This window comes from Aedes aegypti, chromosome 2 (assembly GCF_002204515.2).
Source record: "Aedes aegypti strain LVP_AGWG chromosome 2, AaegL5.0 Primary Assembly, whole genome shotgun sequence".
NCBI classification, from domain to species: Eukaryota; Metazoa; Arthropoda; class Insecta; order Diptera; family Culicidae; genus Aedes; species Aedes aegypti.
Window position 1 is genome coordinate 474,345,967 of NC_035108.1, and position 21,922 is coordinate 474,367,888.

The 21,922-nt window shown below is 39.1% G+C and overlaps 1 protein-coding gene across 1 annotated transcript; it reads right to left on the minus strand.

The window, feature by feature from the left end:
• Positions 1-916: 916 nt before the first annotated feature.
• On the minus strand, positions 917-18,085 carry LOC5569768 (protein spaetzle 4). The gene is made up of 3 exons (XM_021848395.1): positions 16,904-18,085; positions 7,059-8,170; positions 917-1,379 (listed from the first exon to the last, which is right to left on the minus strand). Exons 1-3 carry the CDS (start codon positions 16,928-16,930, stop codon positions 953-955), a joined length of 1,566 nt encoding a protein of 521 aa, XP_021704087.1. The 5' UTR covers positions 16,931-18,085; the 3' UTR covers positions 917-952.
• Between the last annotated feature and the right edge of the window lie 3,837 nt (positions 18,086-21,922).

Genomic DNA, 21,922 nt, shown 5'->3' on the forward strand with positions numbered 1-21,922 from the left:
ATTTTTTACCTTAAGAGAAATTGAGCTATAATCGCTTCATCAACGTCTCATATAACATATAAGGTATCTATAGGCGTGGGCTACACACACGGGCCTATGATTCCAAGTTTTTTGTTTGATTCCAGTTTACGCAGGAAACTTTTTTATTTTCAAATTTTAATTCAAACCATTTCCTTGCGAAAAACTTTGTAGGCTGCACGCAAAACAATTTTGTCAATATCTCTGCCATTTTCCAACCGATTTTAATAGTTCGTAGCTTTCTCAAATGCAAATGATGGCGCGTATATGTTTGGTTTCATATTTCACAAAATGTCATGTTTATAGTTAGTTCAAGTGAACCCAAACTTTTGCACGATACACCATACTGAGGGGTGAACCCAAACTTTAGCACGATGACTTGAATGACAGTTTCGTTGATTTTGAATAGTTATTAGATTTTTCCGCCAAAATCTCGTGAGTGCTCTTCAAAGAATATAAGAATACGGTTCTAATGACACATTGATTGAAAATTTTGGTCGATCCAATGCTGAGGAAATCAGCCATGTTTTTTGAAAAATATCACAACTTAAGATAAAAATTTAGCATACAAAATTCATTAAATATTTTTGTAAAAATACCTACTAACTCGAAATGACTCATTACCTTTCGAATGAGCCAAAGAGAGTTTCAGTTAAACTCAGTTAAACTGTAATCACAGAGATATGGACAAAACATTTTTGTATGTTTTAAAGGGGGTGAACCCAAGCTTTAGCAAGGGTGTGTATAGTCCATTTTCTTGAGAGTAATGAAAACTTATGGAGCGCGAGCATGATGTGCGTAGAACTGTAACAATTCTTTATTCCCTGAGGTGTTTTTGATGTCTTCATTAGGCCCGCGTCCTACTATTGGGTTTGTTCTTTCAAATAAATAGATTGTCTCTAACTCTAAATATTTATTTTGTATATAATATTACTCAAAAGTCATCATTATTTTTTGGACGATACCATTCATCAACGGCATGGTCATAAATAGCATTTTGTAATTCATCTTCCACTGTTTGAATTGATTCTTTATTCATTGTCCTCGGACTTCTAGATGTAACACGGAAATCAAACGGAATGTCATAACATTTGCAAATACAACATGATGGAAACCTGAACCAATCTGAGAATATGCCACGGCATTCATTGTGTGGATCATACGCTAATAGACGGTGAAGCCTGTACTGTTGTTCACAACGACATCCTTCTCTACAGTACATTTGTTTTAATTCATATGCACATTTTTCCCAGTGAACATATTGTTCGAATGGATACAGGTTCAATAATGCAAGTACCTCTCCTCGAGTGTTGTTTGCCCAAAATGGAGCTACGACCTCTTCTTTCACAGGACAAGCGTTACTGAAAACAAAGAAAAAAGTAATAGTTAGTATTTTTTTTTAATTTTATTTTATCAATATAAATTGAACTACAAGGTTGGTAAATGGCTGGGCATGGCGTACCATTGGTACCTCGCGTACCTGAAGGAATAAAATAGACCCCTTTGTGCGGTCCTTAGCCTCTTGCCCAGCAACTCCTATCCCTACCTCCTCGCGGTACTGGCCGGGGTACGAGTAACCTTAGGGAAGATCGGGTAACCAACCCCCGGTGGGAACTTTGGTCGTATGCTGACAGGGAAGGGGGGGTTTGCTTTTGCTTTTGCTTCTGCAAACCTTGAGCGTCTGTACTCCATGTTAGGAGCGGCTCACAACAGCGTCTGTTCCCCATGTTAGGGGCGGCTGATCATCGTCCGAGTGCCAGAGAAGGACTCTAAGCTAAACTGCGCACTATGGCCCTCCGAACATTTAGGGGGAATGGTCCTCCGGAAATCTAGGGGGTTGGTGTCAGGCCCTGCAAGCCAGCCGTAAAAAAATCAAGCAACGAATAATCAACGAGAGAATACGAACCGGGACAATCGGCGAAGACCACAGCGACGTAAAGGGACTAGCGATTGGAAGCTCGGTACGTGGAACTGTAAATCTCTCAACTTCATCGGGAGCACACGCATACTCGCCGACGTGCTGAAGGACCGTGGATTCGGCATCGTAGCGTTGCAGGAAGTGTGTTGGAAGGGATCAATGGTGCGAGCGTTTAGAGGTAACCATACCATCTACCAGAGCTGCGGCAATACACATGAGCTGGGAACAGCTTTTATAGTGATGGGTGATATGCAGAGGCGCGTGATCGGGTGGTGGCCGATCAATGAGAGAATGTGCAAGTTGAGGATCAAAGGCCGGTTCTTCAACTTCAGCATAATAAACGTGCACAGCCCTCACTCCGGAAGCACTGATGATGATAAAGACGCTTTTTACGCGCAGCTTGAACGCGAGTACGACAGTTGCCCAAGCCACGACGTCAAAATCATCATAGGAGATCTAAACGCTCAGGTTGGCCAGGAGGAGGAATTCAGACCGACGATTGGAAAGTTCAGCGCCCACCGGCTGACGAACGAAAACGGCCTACGACTAATTGATTTTGCCGCCTCCAAGAATATGGCCATTCGTAGCACCTACTTCCAGCACAGCCTTCCGTACCGATGCACCTGGAGATCACCACAGCAGACAGAATCGCAAATCGACCACGTTCTGATTGATGGTCGGCACTTCTCCGACATAATCGACGTCAGGACCTATCGTGGCGCTAACATCGACTCTGACCACTATCTGGTGATGGTCAAACTGCGCCCAAAACTCTCCGTCGTTAACAACGTACGGTACCGACGGCCGCCCCGGTATGACCTAGAGCGGCTCAAGCAACCGGATGTCGCAGCGGCATACGCGCAGCAACTCGAGGCTGCATTACCGGATGAGGGTGAGCTGGACGAAGCCCCTCTTGAGGACTGCTGGAGAACAGTAAAAGCAGCCATCAACGATGCAGCTGAGAGCAACGTCGGGTACGTGGGACGGAGTCGACGGAACGATTGGTTCGACGAGGAGTGCCAGGAGGTTTTGAAGGAGAAGAATGCAGCGCGGGCGGTCATGCTGCAGCAAGGGACCCGTCAGAACGTGGAACGCTATAAACAGAAACGGCAACAGCAGACCCGCCTCTTTCGGGAGAAAAAACGCCGCCTGGAGGAGACGGAGTGCGAGGAGATGGAACAGCTGTGCCGGTCTCAGGAAACGCGTAGGTTCTATCAGAAGCTCAACGCATCCCGCAACGGCTTCGTGCCGCGAGCCGAGATGTGCAGGGATAAGGATGGGAGCATTCTGACGGACGAGCGTGAGGTGATCGAAAGGTGGAAGCAGCACTTCGACGAGCACCTTAATGGTGCTGAGAGCACAGGCAATGAAGGACGGGACAACGGAGGAAATGCCTTCGTCAGTACTGCGGAAGATGGAAACCAACCAGCCCCCACTTTGAGGGAGGTTAAGGATGCCATTCACCAGCTCAAGAACAATAAAGCTGCTGGTAAGGATGGTATCGGAGCTGAACTCATAAAGATGGGTCCGGAAAGGCTGGCCATTTGTCTGCACCGGCTGATAGGCACAATCTGGGAAACAGAACAGCTACCGGAGGAGTGGAAGGAAGGGGTAATCTGCCCCATCTACAAGAAAGGCGACAAGTTAGACTGTGAGAACTTTCGAGCGATCACCATTCTAAATGCGGCCTACAAAGTATTATCCCAGATCATCTTCCGTCGTTTGTCACCCGTAGTAAACGAGTTCGTGGGAAGTTATCAAGCCGGCTTCGTTGACGGCCGATCGACAACGGACCAGATCTTTACTGTACGGCAAATCCTCCAAAAATGTCGTGAATACCAGGTCCCAACGCATCACCTTTTCATCGATTTCAAGGCGGCATACGACAGTATCGACCGCGTAGAGCTATGGAAAATCATGGACGAGAACAGCTTTCCCGGGAAGCTCACGAGACTGATAAGAGCGACGATGGAAGGTGTGCAAAATTGTGTGAAGGTTTCAGGCGAACACTCCAGTTCGTTTGGATCCCACCGGGGACTACGACAAGGTGATGGACTTTCGTGCCTGTTGTTCAATATTGCGCTAGAAGGTGTTATGCGGAGAGCCGGGCTTAACAGCCGGGGTACGATTTTTACGAGATCCAGTCAATTTGTTTGCTTCGCGGATGATATGGACATCGTCGGCCGAACATTTGAAAAGGTGGCAGACCTGTACACCCGCCTGAAACGCGAGGCAGCAAAAGTTGGACTGGTGGTGAATGCGGCCAAGACAAAGTACATGCTAGCTGGTGGGGCCGAGCGCGACAGGGCTCGCCTAGGTAGCAGTGTTACGATAGACGGGGATACGTTCGAGGTGGTCGACGAGTTCGTCTACCTTGGATCCTTGCTGACGGCTGACAATAACGTTAGCCGTGAAATACGGAAGCGCATCATCAGTGGAAGTCGGGCCTACTATGGCCTACAGAAGAAGCTGCGGTCAAAAAAGATTCACGCCCGCACCAAATGTACCATGTACAAAACGCTCATAAGGCCGGTAGTCCTCTACGGGCATGAAACGTGGACGATGCTCGAGGAGGACCTGCAAGCACTTGGAGTCTTCGAACGTCGGGTGCTTAGGACGATCTTCGGCGGTGTGCAGGAGAACGGTGTGTGGCGGCGAAGGATGAACCACGAGCTCGCCCAACTCTACGGCGAACCCAGTATCCAGAAGGTGGCCAAAGCTGGAAGGATACGATGGGCAGGGCATGTTGCAAGAATGCCGGACAGCAACCCTGCAAAGATGGTGTTCGCTTCGGATCCGGTTGGTACAAGAAGGCGTGGAGCGCAGCGAGCTAGGTGGGCGGATCAAGTGCGTATCGATTTGGCGAGCGTGGGGCAGAACCGAGGATGGAGAGCTGCGACCACGAACCGAGTATTGTGGCGTGAAATTGTTGATTCAGTGTTATCTGTGTAGATGTTAACTAAATAAATAATAATAAAATTGAACTACAAGATAAACTTTGAAATAAGTTTGAGACAGATTTTTTAAGATTGAAACAAAATATTTTTATATTACTGTGGAACATAAAAAATCACACATAATGGGCGGTATGAATAAAGTGTAATAAAGTTGAGTTTACTACATTCTCGGTAATAAACGCTACATGTAAATATCTATCGAGATCTGTGTTCAGAATTTTTATAGAGGACAATGGGCGACCTCTGGTGATTCTTCTTTGCAAAAGTAAGTTTTCCCATAGTAAATCCTATGCAAACTTTGAACGGCTGGCGCGTAAATATAGTTTCACTGATCGAGCTGAAATATTGCACAGTTGTTATGAGACCTAAATGCATTCCAAAAAGTGGACTGGAGCGAGAATCCAAATTTTTCATATAACCGTGTCCCAGGCTAAGGTACATTTTAGATAGCATTCGGTATTTTTCTTCGCCATCTTTATAAACCAAAGAATTTACTTCAATAAATTGTTTAAAAGACCCCATTTTACCTGAATATTTTAACTGGTAATGTTATTAAACCTTTTAGAGGTCTTAAATTCCAAACATACTTCATCTATATAAATAAAAATGGAATGGTGTTTGTATGTCACGAAATGGCTTACAAACGGGTCAGCGGATTTGGATGATTCTTTCTCCATTTTATTCGTCAAGGGTTCCGACGTGTTTGCGTGTATAAAAGTTCCAGGATATTCACCAGGAAAGTCGAAAAAACGAGAGTGAACGGAACTGTCATTTTGTATGGGACGATTCGTAGCGCTTTTCAACAGCCTACTTGATGGCAAGACGAAGTTTGCCGGGACCACTAGTATAAGAATATAACTGTGCTTACAGTTCACCACTGAAACTCACGATATAAAAACGAACCAAAAATATACTGCTCCGTGAAGTTGCGTAGTGATAAGTTGAATGTTAAAATATGATGTGATAATGTTGAAAATAATTGTTACTACATTTTTTTAAGTTTATGGAGTGATATTAGAATATGTTCAAGAAAAACTTCTAATTGATCTTTAACACTTAACTTTTGTTTTTGCAAAAGAAAAAAGGAAATAATGCTGGAAACTGAAGAAGTCTGTAAGTCGCAGATGAAATAAGCCTATCTGTCAAGATAAGCAACATATTAGAGTTTGAAGGTATTTGCTTACCTTACTAGTGATTTTAGTTTTTTTTTTATCATGCAAAAGTAAAGTGATTTTTCGAAAAATAGACACATTTTTCAGAAATAAATGTATTCCACTCTTTAGGCGGGTATATATCCGCATAAAGTATAGAATTCCCCAAAATATTGTCACACCACGTTTGTCATATATTGGATGGCATCGTAGATAAGAAAACTATCATGTGACGCACATTATCGGATTGTGCATTGAATACAAGGTACGTGAATCTGCTAAATGCCACTTTGAAAATTTGCATGAAAGTTTATTCGTAAATAAAAAGAGTTATATTTGATAATCTCTATTTATATTATAAACCTACACGGAACAATAGCCAGAAATATAAAAAAGAGTCATCAAATGATAAATACTTTCTATCAACTTTCTGTATTCTGCGAGATTGTTCTAGAAACTTCGAAAAAAATACCAGGTTGTTTCGTCACATAGGTAATTGTAACCGCATAACAGACGCATTGAGATTATATATGAGCCTCGTATGTAGAAGTAATTAAATTTCTATCAGAATTATTTACTGACTATTAACCCAGTATCTGATATGAGTTGTACAAAATTTCAGCCTCATAGAAGCACTTTTGAGTTCTTGGTAATTTTTAGAAATTTTAGATTACTCCCATACTGCCATAAAATGCACACTTGCTATTCCATTTACTCAATGCCTACTTTTGTCGAATGTTACAAATATGCAGTTATGGGTAGAGTATTCGTATTGATTTTGTTTTCTTCTTAGCTTAGGAATTATTGAGATGGTTATTAATTCCCCACTACCATCAACTTTACACCGTCCTCTATATACATATCTATATTCTAAAAATAATGTTGTGAAGATTTATTAAATTGTTCAAGAATAATGTCTTGAGCAGTGAATGAGATCCTTTGTGTTATTATTAAGTTTGAAGAACGTTCTAAATGAATTTACCTATTTCAAAGAAGAATCTATTTTATACTTACACTCCTTTTACTCCCACAGGAAGTTGATCTTTTTGGGCAACATCTTGAAATAGTTGCCCGCCCATCGGTTTTGAATTTTTCACTGAATCTTTTATGGTATCATTTTTCTCCGTTACTGTATTTATCATATTCTCTTTTGAAGAGTCTACAAGTGCATCTGATAAATTTTCTTCATTTTTTGTCTTAGAAGCTATGTAACTCGATGGAGTAGTAACGTCTTGTGTAATAGTACTATTTTCAGTTTGCACTTTCAGATGTGAAACTTTATTCTCTTCTTTTTCGATAATCGACATGTTACCGAGCAACGTTTCATTGGTTTCCAAGATGGCTATAGTAGAAAGTTTTTCAATATCGATTGTACTGCCATTTGCTGTATTCATCACAATTTTGGTTCTATTGGGCTTTGCAGGGAAGTCTACTGTATCTGGTTTTATACTGTTTAATGTGATATTTAAAAATGTTGGCTTGCTAGTAGTTTTGATTGGAACGAATTTGGCACTTGTGGTTGGTGGTTGATTCGTTGATGGTTTGATTGTGTTTATTTCTGTGACACTATTTGTAGTTGTAGTTGGAGTGGAAGAACTAATAATAGTAGTAGTAGCAGTAGTAGTAGAAGTAGTAGGAGTAGTAGTAGAAGGTGGAGTAGTAGTAGTGGTAGATGTTTTTTGTGTGGGTCTGAAATAAGGCTCTGTGAGGACGTCATTCCCTTTTTCACGATTATACTCATGATGCGGAGCATATAAATGCTTTACTTTTTTTCCTGCATTAAGACGTGAATATTTCTCGGCGGCATGATGTACATCTTCCAGATGAATTTCATTATCATCTATCTCTGCCTTTAACACAGATATGTGTCTTACATCACCATACATTCTTCGCATTAGACCTTGGTTTTCATGTACAAACCGCCGAACAGCATGCCAAGGGTAGGATGCTCCTGGAAGATTGCAGTACGCTTGAATGCTCAGATCGCATGGAATTGTTCTAATTAACTGTGCCGACCGCCCTTTCCGTGATGCATTTGGATCGCATGATGAAGCGGAATCGTATCCTAACCCATGTGTAGTCAATATTGGTATCAGCATCACCAAAATAAGAAGGTGAAATAATCCCTGAAAAAAGAAAAAAATATGGTGTCTGTTAAATTGAACATGTAGCTTTAATTTTAATAAGACAAGCAACAAACGAAAATGTTATACCACGTCATTAGTTGGTGGTTGAAGGACCCTCATTTGGGACAGAGTATTCAGTATTTGACCAATAGCATTAAAAATCAATGTGATTGTCCAATTTGAGAGTCGTAGTTAAGAATATGGCCGAAGCAACGCAATTTTGGTTTTTAAAAGTATAATATATTCTTGTTGATTTGAAGTTTTTGACAATGTCTTTTTTTAAGAAGTTTTTCACAGGCACGGGGCAAGAGTTCAACTTGTATGGTGTAAAAACACCACCAAAGTAAAATGCAACAAATCTGTTGTTTCCTCGCCTAAACGCCACATTCTAAAGTAAATATAGATAATACCTGCGAGACAAAGTTAACTTTATTGTAAAATCGTGTTGTAAAATAATATTGCGCAATAATTTTAATTTTCAGGCTATTTGGCTGTCGAAATAATAGTAATACTTTTCAGAAACCTTTTTGAAAGTCCTAGATTGTTTATTTTGATTTGAATTAGGTTTTCTACTATTGATTTAATGCAATTTTGAAAAAAAAAAAACAAAACTTGATTTGATTAAAATGGAGAAGCCCCATAAGATATAATGTTTTGGTATAAATGCAAAACTTTACAAGTATATTGAACATTCGTAAATCATCAATACTTGCCATCAAATCATCATGTTTTGAATTCAATGGGAGCCAAACTCGACATTCCAGTTTTACATTCTTATAATAATAAGCAATTTTCACATTGGCGAGTTGTAGACATTCCTCTTATTTATCATAGTAAACATTTTCAACTGTAATGGTTACACAAACCCCAATTAGAATTCAATTTATTCTTAACCGGGTTTAAACATTAGAAAATTGATTTGAACTCTGTGAAATTGTAAGTGGCACGCTTGCTCCGGGTGGCACACTTCCGCCATGTCCCTCTAAACATAACAACATTATTTATTTTATCATTAATCATGAACGACTGAAGAATTTAATCTTCATCCGAGTAAAAAATACAATAAATTAAATAGTTGAACCTATTCAAACATCATGTACAATAGAGTCTAGAATTTATTTATTGCTGAATGTTTTAGCAAGGGTGAATTGTATTGATAGTGCATAAGCTTAAAATGGTGAAGCCGTTATATTGTCATTGGTTTTTGTATAAATGACCAAATAGCAGTAAGAATATTTCATTATTTTAATGACGCGTCGATTAAGAATTTTATAGATTTTTTTCTCACGTTCACATCACATTATCATAAAACAAATGCTTCGAATATACTCTCATTCCCCAAAAAATACATACGTTTAATTTATTTTATTCCAAAGTGAAGGATCTATTTTAATATACTGTGATGAAAGAAACATTGAGACCATTATCAATGAGTGAAAAAATTAGAGATTTGGAAGTTGGTTTCCAAACTTAATTTTAAAGTCCACTTCAATAGAATTGTTTTCAGGGTGGTCCCTACATTCCATACAGCTGATGATTGACCGAAAAGGATCGTTTTGTCTCAAATTCCGAACAGACTCATATTCCGAACACTCGATTTGGTTGAAATGTTTCGCTGAAGTATGTCTTCGAATTTCTAGGAAACGGCAGTCGATTACAATCCAATTTTAATGTCTTTAAATGTTTTTTATACATTGGGGTTGAAATAATTCTCTAGTTCGAGATTTAGCATTACTATCTCAAACAAAATTATTTGCGAATACAGAGTCGTGCGGTAACTCATGGAATTTGAATCAAGGTGTTCGGAATATGAAACAGAATGAACACAGTGTTCGGTATTTGATGCAAAATGTTGTTCCATACTTTACGTTAAAATAATAGGTACTAAAAAACCCATAATGCACGTTTTTTATCGGCACGCTCAAGCCAACAGTTAAGTTTTGGGAATACACCCCATTGCTTCTAACCCCCTCAATTGTTTAGTCTTCATGTATGAAAACTATGATAACATGAAAATAAAGCATTCATCTTGTTGCAGGGTCATTTCGATATCAAATGTAACTATGAATATCTCAGTGAGTTTACAATTTGCTCTCAATGAAAGCAGAAACAATTTTCAATTTACTTTCATCATTTGCAACATCACAGCATCAAAATTAGTTTTCAATATGATCTCAAGCTTTGCTAAGGTTCGGTATTGGCAACATACAAAGAAAACATGTTGCTCAAATCGTGCCAAAATCGAACGGTGGTTTTTATTCAAATTTTTATCACTATAAAAATGACCACGAATTAAATTTACCGTTTGTGAACATAGTAAGCCTCAAAAACGCCCCAGAAACTTTGAGATTAACAGAATTGATGACTGACCCATGATACATTTTTTTTTGTATATGCATTTCCGTGTTGCCATAATTGAACAGTGCTCAAACCAAACGGTATAGAGTTGCCGAAATTTAACCGTCCAAAAAATGAACCATGCTTGAATCGAACGGGCAGTGTATTCATTTAGAAAAAATATGCATCCAACATAGGCTACTTAATAAAATTCACGCTAATAGCCAGTATGGAGAGCACCGTGAGTTTTTCGAATTTCAAGCCTACTACTACAGTCAACTCTCCCTTACTCGATATTGATGGGACCATCGAGTTAGGGAGGTATCGAGTTACAGAACACAAAAGCAGTGCAACTGCGATCCAAGGGACCATCGAGTTAGCCATGAAAACCAACTTTTACTCTGGTTCTCTAACTCGATATCGAGATACGGAGTATCGAACTGTATTTACTTTCTCAGCCCTGGGTAGAAGATAGATGGAGGAGATAATAGAGAAAGATTATAAAAAAATAAATAAAAACTGAGATTCGAGGAAGTAAAAATTCAAGGAAAATACATTGGAAGAACCAACGCTGAGAAAGATTAAGCAAGTTTGTAGTTGCAAGCTGTGCGGGTAATTTGAAAGAACAGTTTATTTTTTAAGGAAGGGTGAATTTCATATCGCTTTATGAAAAAAACATAAAAGAACTTTTGACTCATATTGGATACATACACTCCCGTGCAAAAGCTTGGCTTTACGTTCTAAAAAAAATGTATATAAAAGTGTTTGTCAATATCTCTGGGATTACACGTCTAATTGGCTGTTATTTATAGTTTTTTGCTCGATTTAATTGTTTTCAGTTAAGCTGTTAAGATGAAAGAACGAACTTTGTAACAATGATTTACCAAGTACTTGTAACTTGTTCAAAATCAATGATTGGTAGAAGAGTGGAATCAGCATCAATGATTGCCTGGAAAATCTCAGCAGTGATTGGAATTACAGGGTGATTACTAATTCCTGACAGTAAAGTAAATGGTCGTATATAAAAGATGTATGCATGAATTTTAATTTCCAGTATACATCCTGTTTTGAACATCTATAAAGTTTGTTTCGACAAAGTAAAGATTAAATCTTTTTTCATTTACCTTAGTTTTAGTCATATGTGTTGTTTTAAAGGCATTGCACCTGGCACGCACGTTTTCCACAGATACGTATTTTTGACTAAACTCCGCTGAAAAAAAATCCTGATTGAAACAGCATGTTACCACAATCTTTTAGACTTACTAGGGAATAGCATAAGACTGATTTTGGAAAATTTTAGCGAAAAAAATATGTATTTTTTGGTTAAAATATATGCTTTTGAATAACGTGCGAATTAACTGTAATGCTTCTGAAACAACACATGTGGCTGGAAAAAAAATGTTATCTATGTACAGCGAAGACAAATGCTATAGATGTCTAAAACTGGATGCACTGGAAATTAAAATTCATACAACCATCTTTTTACTATGATTACTTATTTTACTGACAGGATATAGTAATCACCCTGTATAGCGGTAATGAGATAAAAATTGGCATATTTCAAGCAACCCGACAATTTGTTGCCACCTTTTTCTGCAAGAAAAAGTTTTCGTGAACTGCTATAATAACTGCTAATGATCATAGTACATATACTTGACATATACATATATGTCGAGTGCTGGAATGCAGTAACAACGGTGTCACTCACATTATGTTAGAATGGCAGCGCCTATGGCGCGCCGACTAAGAGTTGGCTGCAAAGGATTAGCCCTGCCGAGGCTGGTCCATTGTAACATTGTTTAAGTCGGCTAGGAGAAGTAGTTTGCCTAGGCTACTTCTGCTACACGTGTTGTGCTATATGCACTGGTCCCTTCCCGTAGAAATACCGTAAGGTGGTTCTGGGGAGATAAGGGTCTGAGTCCAAGGGTCATGTCGATGCACTGTTCACCACTTGAGCAATTCTAAAAGAATTGCTCAAGCACAGTGCATACACACCAAAATTTTATTGCTGTAAACCAGCAAATTTTTGCTGATTTTTTTTTGAGCTGTAAATTCAGCAATCGATCCAGCAAAATGAAATTTGCTGGATCTTTCAGCAAAGCGAATTTGCGTGAAAATGACAGCTGTTTTACTGATCATCCAGCAAAGTACATTTTCACTTACTGAATAATCAGCACTTGGTTATTTGTTGCTTTAGTGGGATTTTTTACTGCTTTTTAGCAATTTTGAGTCACCAGGATCTGGTTGATGTATAGTTTCGGTAAAGTTCACTACGAAAATTATAAAAATGCAACTTTGTTTCATGCCAAACACATTTATTTCTACAAATTAAACATGCTTTTGCAAGGGAAAGGAAGAGGCTGATTTTCCATTCCGGTTTTGTTATCATCCTAGAAAAGAAATAAACACTTGCGTTAAATTGCAATATTTAGTTCTCTACTAAATATAGTACTTACTCAGATATTGTGAGAGATGTACGACTAATAGATTATACGTTTTCCATAACCCAACAAACTGCAGATTGGCAAATGGAACCAGTGGGAGACAACAAAATCTCGGTTGTTTTTGTGGTTGCTATCGACTGTGACAAGTACAACTTTTGCTGGAGTTCAGTAATTATGTTTACTGATTTGCGGCAAAATTTCAAATCGATTGCTGGTTATCAATCATTTGTCATATAAGTTACTGAAATTCAGTAAATCTGATGGTGTTGACAAGTATCCAGCAAGTCAGATTGCTGAATTCCAGTAAACAATTTCAAAAGTGCTGTACATCAGCAAAAGGATGTATTGCTGAATCGGTTTCAGTAAACAAAATTGCTGGAAGATATATCGAAAATTTGGTGTGTAGGCTGGTTTTAGCGGGTCGTCGTTGGTGCGTCATCCCCGCATTCCCTGAGTTACCTTATGAGGGGATCTGTTTGCAGATTTTCCCCTTGTAAAAAACAAAAAAAATACTGTACCATATATAGTACACAAAGCTTTGTAAGTCGGACGACGTCGCGGGTAAAAAAATGCGCGAAAAATCACGTTGTTACAATAAACGTCGTAACAAAACCGGGTAGTTGAGAAAAAATATTTCTTTTAAATCGTCTTGCCCTACCTTTCCAAACCATGGGTCAAATTTAGAAAATAATATTGCATGGCGTGCAATTATTAGTGCCCGATGCAGGCTTTGGAAAATTTAACGATCATTGACACACAAGGCAGCATCCATTTATTACGTAACGCTAAAATTAAAAATTATTGACCCCCTCCCTCCCCTCCGTAACGCTTTTTGTATGACATTATTGAAATTTTTGTATGAGCCGTAACGCTTGAGCGTACTCCCCTCCCTCCCCCTAGAGCGTTACGTAATTTGTGGATGCCGCCCAAGTCATAATTTTACCCTATTCATTCGCCTACATTCACACAACACGCATGACATTTAACGTTCATGGAAGGTAACGAGCCACGAAAGAAAAAAAAATGACAGACACACACCACCCACTGTATGGCTCCGATCACTTTGTGTCACCACGTGTTACATTCGCTGACACACTCTTATTCAGATCAAGAAACAGAGGCAAATATTTTCCATCTTCTGTACTATGTTTACAACCGAAGGGTTTTCGATGATCCAATAGCTTATAATTCAGTTGTTTAAGGTTGCATTACCAGAAAATATGAAAAAATTATCAAAAACAGATTTTGTATGTTGACCAGACTGCTCATTCATGAATAGAATATTCAAAGATTTTGTGATGCGCTTGCCTAGGTTCTGTGAAGATTGTGCCAGGATTACGTCAGAATCTGGATTACACTTTGGGCTTTGTCAAAGTTCCATAAATAAACTTAGATTTTTCAGATACACGTAGAAGATTCAGTCAGAATTCCACTTGGTGTTATCTGAAAATGTTGCCCAGAGTTTTTGAGAATCATGCACTGGATTATCTGACCATGCATTCTTGTGAAATGTTTTGTGACATACCTGCTCAACCTTTTTTTAAAACCAGATTTTTTATTTAACGAGAATATCAGGATTGAAACAACAATTTTGTTTGAGGACAAACCTGGTTCAGTGCTTAGCACCCAGCAAACAAGAGATCATATAAGGATGTTTATTTCAAACTGTTTACATATGCAGTTATCGTTGGATTTGGATATGATTTAAAATTGAATTGATTGAATAATTTCATCTACTCGAATTTGTATCTTATCCAATTCTTAATCAATCTGATCAAATACCCAACTTCAAACTGTCATGCTAGTACGATTTCTACTTTACTTGGATTGACTCTTTTATAAGTTTCTATATGATGTTACATTCAAGGGATCATGCACAAATTATGCTACACTCCAAGGGGGAGGGGGTCAGGCAGCGCGTGACAAGCCATTTTTTAAAAGGACTTCATAAAACAAGTTATCATACTAAATAATCACAAACATTACTTAGCATTAGCATTTCAATTCCATGCATCGTGATTCCTTCAAAACATTGCAATGCATTGCTTCGTTTAGAGATACGTTTATTTGATGAAAACAATTAACCACGCAGGGAAAGACCCTTATTAGCTTAGTACTCCTACAGTTTTCATTTGACAAAATTATCATTTTATATTTGAGCCATTCCATACCAAGCGTCCACAAAATGGTAGTATTGCCAGATTTGCTAATTTTCACATGATGAACAGGCTTTTTAAACCTTGCCTCCATAACTGAATTATTTGCTCAAATTATGATAAAATTTCGATTTTCAAGACATTTTCACAAATTCGGCAACATACTCAATACTTAAATTGAAATATTCAAATATATTTTGAAATAACAAGAATCAATCATCAACAACAATCTATTTCATGCTCCATTATTCTAATAGTTCAACTCAAAAAAGGTAATCTGGCAAGTTATTAGCCCAAAAATCTGAACAATGAGTTGTTCATTGAAATCGACTTTAAAATGTCTGTGTTTATCAGATGGAATAAAAAAAATTTAATTAAAAAAATACTCAAACACTGTATCAAACCAAAATATTTTTTCTAAACAATTTGTGACCTCCGACCTGTATATATAGAAAATAGGCAAAATCATGGGTTTTCGTCAAATTTGCTTTCACTGGGGATGGTTTTAATATCCAGTAAATTTCAAAATTTTTGATGGACTATAATTATTTGTAATTTTTGGAATCATCTTGCTAGCATATCGTATATATCATGTAAATATGTCTCCAGTTCACATGACCCATCAGAGTTTAGTTATGATTATGACGAAAACGGGAAAACTGGATAATAAACAAAATATAAAAATACAAATATAAATTTTAAAAAAATAAATTTAAAAATAATATAATTTTTTTTACAAAATGCTGTCTGCATTTTGGGACAGTACTAACAAGTTCGTTGATATCATTTATACCTATTGACTTTATTTTTGCTAATTTTTAACATCGAGGGATTTGAAAAAAAAAATTATTAGAACTGTTTGGAATCATTATATTATCATAATAATTGGAGACATATTGATATGATATATATGATATGATAAGATGACGGTTTCAAAAATTTCAAATGACTTTCACCTATTAGAAAACTGGAAGATGGATTCGTTGATCTAAAATAAAATGGATATCTAACTAACAATTATTCGATTCCCTCATGAACGTGTCAAGTGCAGTAATTGGCTTTTGAATTTTATTTTGTGCACATTGTGAATGGTTAATCGAACCTCTGTGGACCAAGCTTGGTCCTTGGTTTCTTAACTCAGTGTTCTATGAGCACCTCCACAATTTTCTTTGAAAAAGTTGCTTTTTTGCATTCGTACATTGTGTTACAGATACGATGATACTCTGTGTCCAAATTCTATTATGAAAAGATCCTGGACCGAACTCAGATACTTTTAGCTTCATAGCTTCGGATGCTACCACCAAAATATATTAATATCAATTTAAAATCTGAAGATGATTGGGAATCTACAACGACTACTGCTGGCTTATATGTATATGAAATTGATACGTTTTTGCATACAGTTGTCCCTTTTAACCCATTTAACGAATTAGTCTCTATCAACATTGTTCAAAGTTTCACTGTGGCTTTTTGCGATTCAATGCAATGATCCAGATGGTAAGACTGTAAGAGCTGTAGAACACAACAATAAGTTTATTCATTTTTCAGTTCCAAAAAGAAACATTCGTTTACCGAATAACATTCTCAAATTAATGCAATTCTCTCCTTTCTCTTACAGCTATTGAGTTTTAAAACACATAATATGATTCAGCATATTTTTTTAAATTGAATTGCAATTGTTGGATTAAGCGGAGTCACATAAAAAAATGTTCACATAAACTATATCACGAGCGTCATTTATCAAATGCATTAAACACATATGACTGACCATTGTACTATATTAAAATTTTACTTACCACTTCTCTTCGTTTTTGTTGGTTCATATCATCGATCGTTAGTCACAATCGTAAAATAAAAAGAATAATTTCGTTTTCCAATTTCTGTACATTTCAAATTTTTCTATCAAGTATGCCATACACCAAGAAATTATTTGCTAGAGTTCTAGAATTGTATTTCTAGACACAGCTGATTTTGGCATGATTCGTTGTAGAAATGAAAAGTTACTGCAACTTCCATTCAAGGCAGTTGAACAGGAAGATGCACACTTTCAACTTTCTCCTTTTCGTTTCATTTCTTCGTATTTTAAACATCTCACATAATCTTGCTTTCTATTCACACCTTCACAGCACAAACGTAACTTAATACACTTCTCCAAGCAACATTTCCATACTGCACAAACTAACACAGTTGACGATAAAGCACGTGTATATTTCTTGCAATTGTCGAAAAGATTAATATTGTTTTTAATAAATTATCATTAAATTGCCTGATGATTACTCATTTAGATGCATTTCATCATTTAAATGCATAGTACATAAGCACAGTACCATAACACACAATTCCAAAATATTTTGCGAATGTCAACCGTAATAGCAAAAATCCACCAATGCGATACACACGTCTTGGATGTTCAAAATTAACTGTTGTACAAGACATAATGTTGGTACTGACAACTTGAAAGCACGAGAGACGGGAGAAAATACGATATACTGGAGAAGTTTATTTAGTAGGTCAGTAGTAGCGCTCTCGCTTTGCCGTCAATCCGTCCAAATGATCGGTGCTCGTTGCACTTTGCAAACGTAATCGTTGTTTGGCGTGCGTGTTCGTATGATATGGTAGAAAAGTGAAAACAACTGGATAATCTATCAAATATTTACAAGAGAAATTTTCTCATAGGGGATAACATGTGATATTTTGATGATACAAATATATCACCAATATCGGTTTCATATGGTCAAGCCAAATGGAAAAAGAAGAGCTACAATGTTTATAAAAAAACACAAATTTAACATTATCATACAAGATCAACAAAGATTCACGAGAGCATCCTAAAACATTTTATACATTTTTGTGACGATTAGTTATTTGAATTTGGGCTGACCAGCACGTAATGGGTAGAAACGGAATAAGAGTACCGTCGATGGGGGTGACAATGGGTCAAAACAGAATTTGAAATATGTCAAAAGCTACCAAAAAAATGTTGGAACTCTGAGACAACTAGTTTATTTGAAATAAATCATAGAGAAATAACGCCTTTTAAAATCATAGAACATCAAAGTTTTAGGAGGGCTAACACAAAACTCAATGGGGCACCCTCTAGATGTGTGTTTTAGGGTAAGAGAATATGTTTCTTAAAATTTCAACTCAATTGGTTGCGCCACCAGCTGGCACTTACAATTCGAAGTTTGTACGGGATATTCGTTTCAAATGTATTGAAAATTGATTCTTTGTTAGTGTTTCGTTCTGTATAATAGTTGATCGCGTTAAATTGGGCCCAGAATGGCAACACTAGTTGATACCCTAATAAACATAATTGCAGAAGGTTTGTAGTGAAATGGATTGGATTTTATGCATATAAGTGCAGGTTTTATAGAAAAAAATATCTTAAAAAGTGTTAAAACTGAAATAAACATGGTATACACCAAATAGCCGTAGCGGTAAACGCGCAGCTATTCAGTAAAACCAAGAGTCGTAAGTTCAAATTCATGGAAATTTTCTTGACTTCCCAGGGCATCTTCGTGTTTGCCTCGCGATATTTTCTTCTTCTTATTCTTCTTGGCGTTTCCGTCCTCATGGGGACATAGTCTGCTTCTCAGAAGTGTTCTTATGAGCACTGCCACAGTTATTAACTGAGAGTTTTCTTTGCCAAAGTTGCCATTTTCACATTCGTATATCGTATGGCAGGTACGATTATACTGTATGCCCAGGGAAGTCAAGGAAATTTTCATTACGAAAAGATCCTGGATCGACCAGCTATCGAACCCAGACACCTCCAGCATGGCTTTGGTTTGTAGCCACGGACTCTAACCACTCGGCTAAGGAAGGCCCCATGATATACGAATGCATTACTTACTTACTTTTGCTGGCTCTACGTCCTTCAAGACATGACCTGCGCCACAATGTTACACCAACTAACTCGGTCCATGGCTGCTAACCTCCAATTCCCCGATCGCTCCACACTTCCAAGATCCTGCTCCACTTGGTCAAACCACCTAGCTCGTTGCGCTCCCCTTCGTCTTGTACCGGCCGGATTTGAGTTGAACACCATTTTTTCGGGATTGTTCAGCATGGTAGACTGTTCAGCAACCACCTGGAACGTTCTTCCGACAATGTCCACGTCGTCAGCGAAACAAATGAACTGGCTGAATTTATTGAAGATCGTGCCCCGCATGTTGAAGCCCGCCAGTTTCATAACACCTTATAGCGCAATATTGAACAGGAGGCAGGAAAGACCATCGCCTTGTCGAAGTCCTTTGCGTGTTTCAAACGGGTCCGATAATGCACCCGATATCTTCACACAGCACTGTACTCTATCTATCGTTGCTTTGATCAGTCTAGTCAGTTTCCTGGGAAAACCATTCTCGTCCATAATCTTCCATAGCTCTTCGCGGTCGATGGTATCATAAGCCTCTTTGAAATCGATGAATAGGTGGTGCGTAGGGACTTGATATTCGCGACACTTTTGGAGGATCTGCCGCAACATAAAGATTTGGTCTGTCGTCGATCGCCCGTCCACAAAACCGGCTTGATAACTTCCCACAAATCTGCTTGCCAGTGGCAATAGACGGCGGAAGATGATCTGGGAAAGCACTTTATAGGCTGCATTTAGAATGGTGATCGTTCGATAGTTCTCACATTCTAACTTGTCACCCTTTTTGTATATTGGATATATTATTCCCTCCTTCCACTCCTCCGGTAGCTGTTCTGTATCCCAGATCCTGGCTATCAATGGGTGCAGATATGTGGCCAACCTGTCCCTCCGTACTGATGAAGCCATTCCTCCAGCTGTCTTGATCTTCCTCCTCTGCGCCGTTTAAGTGTTCATCGTAGTGCTGCTTCCACCTTTCAATCACCTCACGTTCGTCCGTCAAGATACCTCCATCCTTATCCCGGCACATTTCGGCTCGCGGCACAAAGCCTTTGCGGGATGCATTTAGTTTCTTGTAGAACTTACGTGTTTCTTGAGAATGATACAGCTGCTCCATCTCTTCGCACTCTAACTCTTCCAGGCGGCGCTTTTTATCCCGGAATAGATGGGTTTGCTGTCTTCGCTTCTGTTTGTATCGTTCCACGTTTTGACGGGTGCCTTGCTGCAGCATCATCGCCCGCGCTGCATTCTTCTCGTCCAAGACCGTCTGACACTACTCGTCGAACCAACTGTTCCGTCGATTTGCTTCCACGAACCCAATGGCACCTTCCGCTGCGTTGTTTATGGCTGCTTTGAGACTACTCCAGCAGTCCTCAAGAGGGGCTTCGGTGAGCTCTCCCTCTTCCGGCAACACTGCTTCAAGGCTTTGCGCGTAATCAGTTGCGACTTCGGGTAGCTTGAGTCGTTCCAGATTGTACCGTAGCGGGCGTCGGTACCAAATGTTGTTCACAACGGAGAGTCGTTAGCGCACTTTAACCGTCACTAGGTAGTGGTCTGAATCGATGTTTACGCCGCGATAAGTTCTGACGTCGATAATGTCCGAGAAGTGTCTTCCATCAATCAAAACGTGGTCGATTTGCGATTCAGTTTGTTGGGGTGATCTCCAGGTGTACCGATACGGGAGGCTGTGCTAGAAGTAGGTACTACTTATGGCCATGTTCTTCGAGGCGGCGAAATCAATCAGTCTAAGGCCGTTTTCGTTCGTAAGCTGGTGAGCGCTGAACTTCCCTATAATCAATCTAAATTCCTCCTCCTGGCCAACCTGAGCGTTGAGATCTCCGATAACGATTTTGACATCATGGCTTGGACAGCCGTCACGTTCCAGCTGCGCGTAGAAAGCGTCCTTATCGTCATCGTCACTTGCTAGGTGAGGGCTGTGCACGTTGATTATGCTGATATTGAAGAAACGGCCTTTGATCCTCAACAAGCCATCACGATAAAAGCTGTGCCCAGCTCATGTCTATTGCTGCAGCTCTGGTAGATGGTATATCCATCCCTATACGTATGTACCGTCGACCCTTTCCAGCAAACTTCCTGCAGCGCTACGATGTCGAACTTGCGGACCCTCAATAATTCGGAAAGAATGCGGGTACTTCCCGAGAAATTGAGAGACTTACAGTTCCATGATCCGAGTTTCCAATCGTTAGTCCGTTTTTGATGCCTGCCTGGGTCTATGCCGATTGTTCCTGTCCGAATTTACATTGTATGCTTCCTGTACTGATGATTTTTACGGCTGGCTTGTAAGGCCTGCACCAACCCCCTGTCTCGCCGGAGGATCATCGTGCACAGCACTGTTTAGAGTCCCACGCTGGCACTAGGACGATGATCAGTCGCTCCTGACATGGAGAACAGACGCTGTTTTGAGCCGCCCCTAACATGGAGAACAGACGCTCTGATAAGCTACACCCTCAGAAGAGAGGAGCCCCCCTTCCCTGTCAGCATACGACCAAGGTCCCACCAGGGTTGGTTACCCGATCTTCTCTACGGTTACTCGTACCTCAGGCGGCACCACGGGGAGGTAGGGATAGGAGTTACTGGACAAGAGGCTAATCACCACAAATGGGGTCTATTTTATACCTGCAGGTACGCGAAGTACCAATGATACGCATTGTCCAGTCATATACCATGACCCATACGAATGCATAAAACTGGTGAATTGGCCAAGAAAGCTCTCAGTTAAAAACTGTGGAAGTGATCATGAGAACAATAAGCTGAGCAGCAGGCACTGTCTCAGTTGAGACGTAATGTCAGAAAGAAATAGACTAAGAACACCATTCTAACAAGGGAAGGTCACAATGGTGTTACACGGGGTTTTCAATCGGACTATTTTTGTTAGATTCTACATGTCGAAATATGAAAAACCCCAAAGCCTTTCGGGTGATGGACC

Coding starts and splice junctions, on each gene's coding strand:
- LOC5569768 (XM_021848395.1), bottom strand. CDS start 16,930: ATGAACCAACAAAAACGAAGAGAAGTG. Junction 8,171..16,903: donor AACAAAAACGAAGAGAAGTG/GTAAGTAAAATT, acceptor TTCTTTTTTCAG/GGATTATTTCACCTTCTTAT. Junction 1,380..7,058: donor CCTGTGGGAGTAAAAGGAGT/GTAAGTATAAAA, acceptor CTTTGTTTTCAG/TAACGCTTGTCCTGTGAAAG.